General features: G+C 41.2%; 1 protein-coding gene across 1 annotated transcript; it reads right to left on the bottom strand.

The window, feature by feature from the left end:
- Window positions 1–392: 392 nt before the first annotated feature.
- On the bottom strand, window positions 393–4,676 carry LOC104545623 (bromodomain testis-specific protein-like; the record flags this gene model as incomplete). The annotated part of the gene is made up of 6 exons (XM_010190811.1): window positions 393–506; window positions 598–890; window positions 965–1,152; window positions 2,784–2,972; window positions 3,173–3,301; window positions 4,305–4,676. Coding segments are annotated over 6 exons (1,285 nt in total), but the record flags the coding sequence as incomplete, so codon positions are not given.
- Window positions 4,677–5,624: the final 948 nt, after the last annotated feature.

Genomic DNA, 5,624 nt, shown 5'->3' with positions numbered 1-5,624 from the left:
CTACAGTTCTAGTATTCTTGAATCTCCAAGACACAGAAAGTGAATCGCAAACAAATACTTAGATGTGGGACAATTCTCCCTCCCATATTTTCATGTCAGCATAAGGGAGGTGTTCAGTGTCCCTTAAGCTCTGAAGCTGTTCTCTCTGTCCGTAATAAAGGATTAGGTGCAAGAGTAAGGAAGGTGTTTTAGACAGGACAAGTAACTGACCAAATTTGCTGCTGGGACTCTAGCTCACTCAGCATAGGAAGAACCTTAAGACCAGCGATGGGAAGCTGAAAACACAACCTGTTCTGAGGAGGAAGGCCCCAGTTCATAACAGTACATAAGCCCAAGGGGAGAATCCCACTCTAAGCTATTCCTACTGCAAATGAATAAAGGAGTCACATTACATTTCAATTTCTTCTTCGCTGAGTTTAGTTGGCCATTGATGTCCAGTAGTCTTTCCTCTAGCTTTTTTTTCCACTCAGAATTAAGTTGTTCTTTTGACATGGTTGGTTTTTTAGCTGCATGTGAAACAGAAGTTAACGTTGCAGCACAACAGAGGACAAATCTAGGTTGTTGGGCTTTTTTTAAAGCATTATTTATTGTACATACCCTCCTGCTTTCTTGGTGTCTTCCTCAAACTGTTGGCCACGTATTTCTCTAGCTCTCTGAGCGTTGAAGACTTTAAAGTCTCAAAGTCTATTTCTACGTCACCAGAGTTCAGGTTCCTCAGTAAAGGTTCCTTTGACTGTATTATATGGACAACTTTCCAGAGTTTGTCTCCTGGGAGTTTATTTATGTTTGAACTCAACTGTCGCATTTCATCATAATTCATAGGCTTGGCACCATCTTCATCTTCTGACTTAGGTGCCAACAAGACCTTCTGCATGGTTTTATTTGAATGACTGCAAGAAAAAAGTGTACTGCAGTAACAGCAGTTTACAATAATTTGACACCCACGCAAGTCCCCCACGCTTACATGTTCATAGGCAGCTTTTTCTTCCATTTCTTCTTCTGTTCGAGGTTTTTCTTCATTTCAATCAGACTTTTTAATCTGGCTTTTCCCTTGTTTTCACTTTTCTTCTTTTCAGCCTTCCCTCTTTTGTTTTTCAGTGCAGGTGAGCATCCTTTGGTCAAAGCCGGAAACTGCTGGTCAGCAGCTTTAAGCTATCAAAAGCAATGAAAAAATATTCTGTATGTCTTTGGCAATGTAGGAGGAAGAAGAAACTGGACCCAAATATTGCAAGAGATTTGTGGCAGCTAAGTGCTAATTAATAGGATGTTTGCTTTCCAAATAAGGCTTGTTTTCCAAGCATCTTCCTATATTATAGCTTAGTCCCAGACTATGGATATAGAAGATATGGGGCTACTTATTAAATGCAGACATTTCTAACAGCATATGTCTTCTAGCATCCTGTGAAAAATAAGAAAGGGGAAGAAAAGTCCCTGGAGAAGTATTCAGCAGCGTCTCCTGAATTTCCTGCATTTGGAAAGCACAAAAGTGCCTCAGGAGGTTAAACCTCTCTAGCATTGCTGACTTAGGCTAGTGGGACTGGGCTTGTGCATCTTCAAGCCATAAACCTCAGACATTTTGTGAGAAGGTGGCTGGTTGGGACATACTAACAGCCTCAGAAAGAGAACCAACACGAGTTTGTTTAAACCTCCCAGGAATTAGAAGGAAGATGGACAGGCTGCAAGAATTAGAATTCAGACACTGAAATACTTCACTGTTGCAAAGGCTGTCTTGGAGACTTTGGGGTGTCCTCATGCCTGTATTCATAAATCAATGATGTATATGCCACTCCAGCAAACACTGAAATCTGAACTGTCCCTCATTTGGCCAGCAGAGCAAACACTAGTTTCCCCCCCCTATTTTCACACAGAATGTGAGGAGTTGGAAGGGACCTGGAAAGCTCCCCCAGTGCAACCCCTGCCAGAGCAGGATCACCAGAGCAGTCACACAGGAACACGGCCAGGGCTTTGGGTGTCTCCACACAAGGAGACTCCACAACCTCTCTGGGCAGCCTGCGCCATGCTCCATAACCCTCACACTCACAAAGTTTGGCCTCATCTTCAGCTTGAACCTCCTGTGCTCCAGCTTGGGACTATTGCCCGTTGTCCTGGCATTGGCCATCCCAGAGCAGAGCCTGGCTCCTTCCTCCTGACACTGCCCTTTCCCAATGGATCCCCAGGAATGAGGGCACCCCTCAATCTCCTCTGCTCCAAGCTAAAGAGACCCAGGCTTTATAGGTACAACAGCAGGTTGAAGCATTATGTTCAAGAAAAAGCAAGACCCATTCCTCTCCCAGCCAGTGAAGCAAAGCCACACTTCACATTAGTTTAATCACGAGTCTTCTTCCCTTTTACTTCACACTGAGCTTTCTGAAGTAGAATTTAATGACTTGCTTCTGCTTGGCTCAAAAGAGACCAACAGTAAGAACAGAGCTCTTCAACCATACAAAGGAAATGTCATTGTTAGAAAAATATGCCACTACACTACACAGGATATCTGGATGCTTTCATATCACAGCAACAGTTTTGGTTCTTAAAAGTTTGAGAGTCACCTGAAGAAACGGTAGGCAAGAGTGCTAGAGCAACTATTCACTAAAACTAATTTGTATTTGCTGAAGCGCTATTCACTTAACATTTGGAGGTGCTTCTGAACAGGAATAAAGTTCTGAAAAACAAATGGCAATAGGCTCTTTAAAATACTGATTCGTGGTGCTAAGCCTGGACAATTGCAAGTGGCACTATCAGAGGGCTTACAACAGTCATGCACATTGAGTACTAATGCTTACATGCTCCTGAAGCTTTTCAAGGCGCACTGTTCCCTCCTGTTCAGAGTATTCAGATGATTTTTCTACTGAAGAATCATCTTTACTACTCTCACTGGAATAAACTGCTGTAATTTCTCTTGTAGGCTGTGGCAGAGAAACACTTGCAACAGCTTCATTGGGAATTTTGGCAAAGTGCATCTCAAAAACATCCTAAAGAGATGGGAACAGCAGAGAGGTCAGCACGTTTTTCATATGTCTAAAAGAATTATGAAGTGTCTGCTTGTTTTCTAGAGCTACACAGCAACACAGTAGTTGGTGACATTAGTGGATGCTGCAGCAGGGCATAAGATGACCACAGGGCAATCTTGTAATTCTACTCTTTTTCAAATCTGACTTAAGTGATAGCTTACCTGAAGTTTTCTTGCCATAGCAACTATTTCATGGTCTGGAGGATTATTTCTGTAGCAGCTCATAAACATTGATCTAACATCCACAGCAAATTCTTGTATATTGCTATATTCAAAGTTATCCATTTTCTTCTATAGGAAAGTAAAATTAATGCAATTTAGGGCTTTAAAGTAGAGAGCGTCACCATGAACCAGCAGAAAAAGATGAAGAACAAGAATTTTGACATCCAGAATCAGGTTCAGCTTTTATCAAGACAGTAAATATTGTAGGAACCATTATGGAAAGACCTGCTTGTCATTGCAATATTGTCCCTTCAAAAAAAGTAAGAGAATTTCCTCTTTTAAACAGATTTGCTAACTGTAATTGCTGTAATTTCTTTGTAGTACGAGTTTCAGCAAGACAACAATGTTTGGGTCACAGAATCAAACACAAGTGCTGATTACAAGCATGGTATTTATAGAAAGCCTATTCTACTGTTTGAGCCAAAGTAACGGGCTAGAAATTGGGAAATAACCTTTACATTGCACAAGCCAGTTGCTAAGATGATTCAATGGACCATTGAAATCCAACCCTCCCCACTTGGCTAAATACTTCAACCCCAGGCAGATGTGCCCAGTGTTCATAAAGCACTGGCCACAGATCTCCATCTAGAAGGGTTCCTTTTCACAGCAAATGTGAAAGGCATCACATAAATATCCAGTGCCAAGGTTCCAGGGCACTTGGCCAAGGATAATGAGATTCAGAGAGAAGCAGAAGTTGACATTACAGAATTGCATTTTGTTTTATAGAGCATTAGCAACAGCATTGTGTATGCAGACTGAAAGGTAGTGAATATGCAGCCTGCTTGGAAGTGCTTCATGGAGATAGTAATTCCCTCACTATGTATATTAGCTTGTTCAATAGATGAGTAGATTAGCCACTATGCACACAGTCACGAGACTTAGAAGTCTTTCTTCAGTGAGCAGTGGCTTAGTTTGCTGAGAGAAATAAGTGCATGTGGCTTCTCTGCCTATTATTTCTTTCAAAGATGGCTTTTCACGATACCTTTTCAGCTACCACCACTGAAATCCAGCCATTACCCAAGTTACTCAAGCCAACTCACAAACAGTCCAGTTCCCTCTGAAATGTACTTACTTTAATGGTTCCCAGGTCTGTAGGATGTTTGGTGATCTCTTGGTTCTCACCGTGTGAGAAAGGTGCAGCATCTACAGGTTTCAAGAAAGGCCACGCATATGCTGCATGTTTCTTTGAAAACATTTCTTTAAGTATTTTGTTACAATGTTTTAGTTGTTCTGGCAACCAAATCTTTTTTGTAGTTTTATGGGAGTGTTGAGAATCTGGCAAATATTTCTTCAGAAGCTTATTTGGTGCCTTACATTCGTTTTCATGACTGCATGCCTTAACAGCTCTTCTTTCATTAAGCATTGCAGAAGAGTCACTGCTTTCTGTGACTGTTGACGTAGTAGGAATTGGAGTTTCAGCTTTCCTTTTCACACCTTTTTTTGCCTAGGAAAAGAAAACGTTACAGTCTAAAATACAGGTGGTCCAGAACAGTGAGAGGATGGCCAGCTTTCAGACTACGCACACAAAAAATAATCTAAAATGTGTCAGGACTTTCACAGCTATTGAAGTCAGAGCAGAATGTGACACTTCCACAAGTTTAGACTGAAAGCTCATAAGGCATTGTAAGATCAGCATGCCAAGCTCAACCTTAGCTGTAAAAGGAAGAACAGGGTGTACTGCAGGTCAGGCTGTGGTCAGTCTTTAGCCACTTGAGAAGACTCCAAGAAGCTGGCAGGTGATGAGGTTACCACAAGATTACTGCCATGGGCAGGGGAAAAATTACTGCAATGCATTTTAAGCCTGGTTGAGGGCTTTATGTCCAAGGTTTATCTCTGTTTTTTCTTTAACCTGGACGGTATTTGGTTTGGAAGCAATACAATGTGTGCTTTGTCATCAGTGTTCAGACTCTTCAGTCAAGTGTCAATATGCACTGTAGGAGAGCCTGGCACATGTGCCTGTTCCTCATTGGAAGAGCAAATCCAAAAGTCAGTCAATACAAGGGTGTTTAACTGGTGAAAATGTCAGATGTTCACATACAATTCAGATTGCAGGTAGCAAGAATTGCTTTTGTGAGCTACAGACAGCTTCCAGACTAGTTAGTGTTTAAGCAAATGTAAATCCAAATCCTTGATTCCCCAAAAATATTGAAAACATGAGAAAATATTAAATAGAACTTAGAAAGAGTTTTGCTACTAAAACCCTTATCTACATCAAGGAAACAAGAGTTTCTCCATCACTCCGTCAGGGTGAGGCTTGCACAAGTATAGGTGTACACTTCAAGAATGAGGATCTTCAAGTTCACTTTGTTTCTTTGAGAACATTTTAAAACCACATCTATAAGAAAAAATGTTCCAAGCAGCCACCCCAATTTCTGCTTAGTTTCTAGAATTA

The sequence above is a fragment of the Mesitornis unicolor genome, unplaced genomic scaffold, assembly GCF_000695765.1.
Source record: "Mesitornis unicolor isolate BGI_N332 unplaced genomic scaffold, ASM69576v1 scaffold6488, whole genome shotgun sequence".
NCBI lineage: Eukaryota > Metazoa > Chordata > Aves > Mesitornithiformes > Mesitornithidae > Mesitornis > Mesitornis unicolor.
The sequence above is the reverse complement of the archived record's forward strand: the minus strand, read 5'-3'. Positions and strand labels throughout refer to the sequence as shown.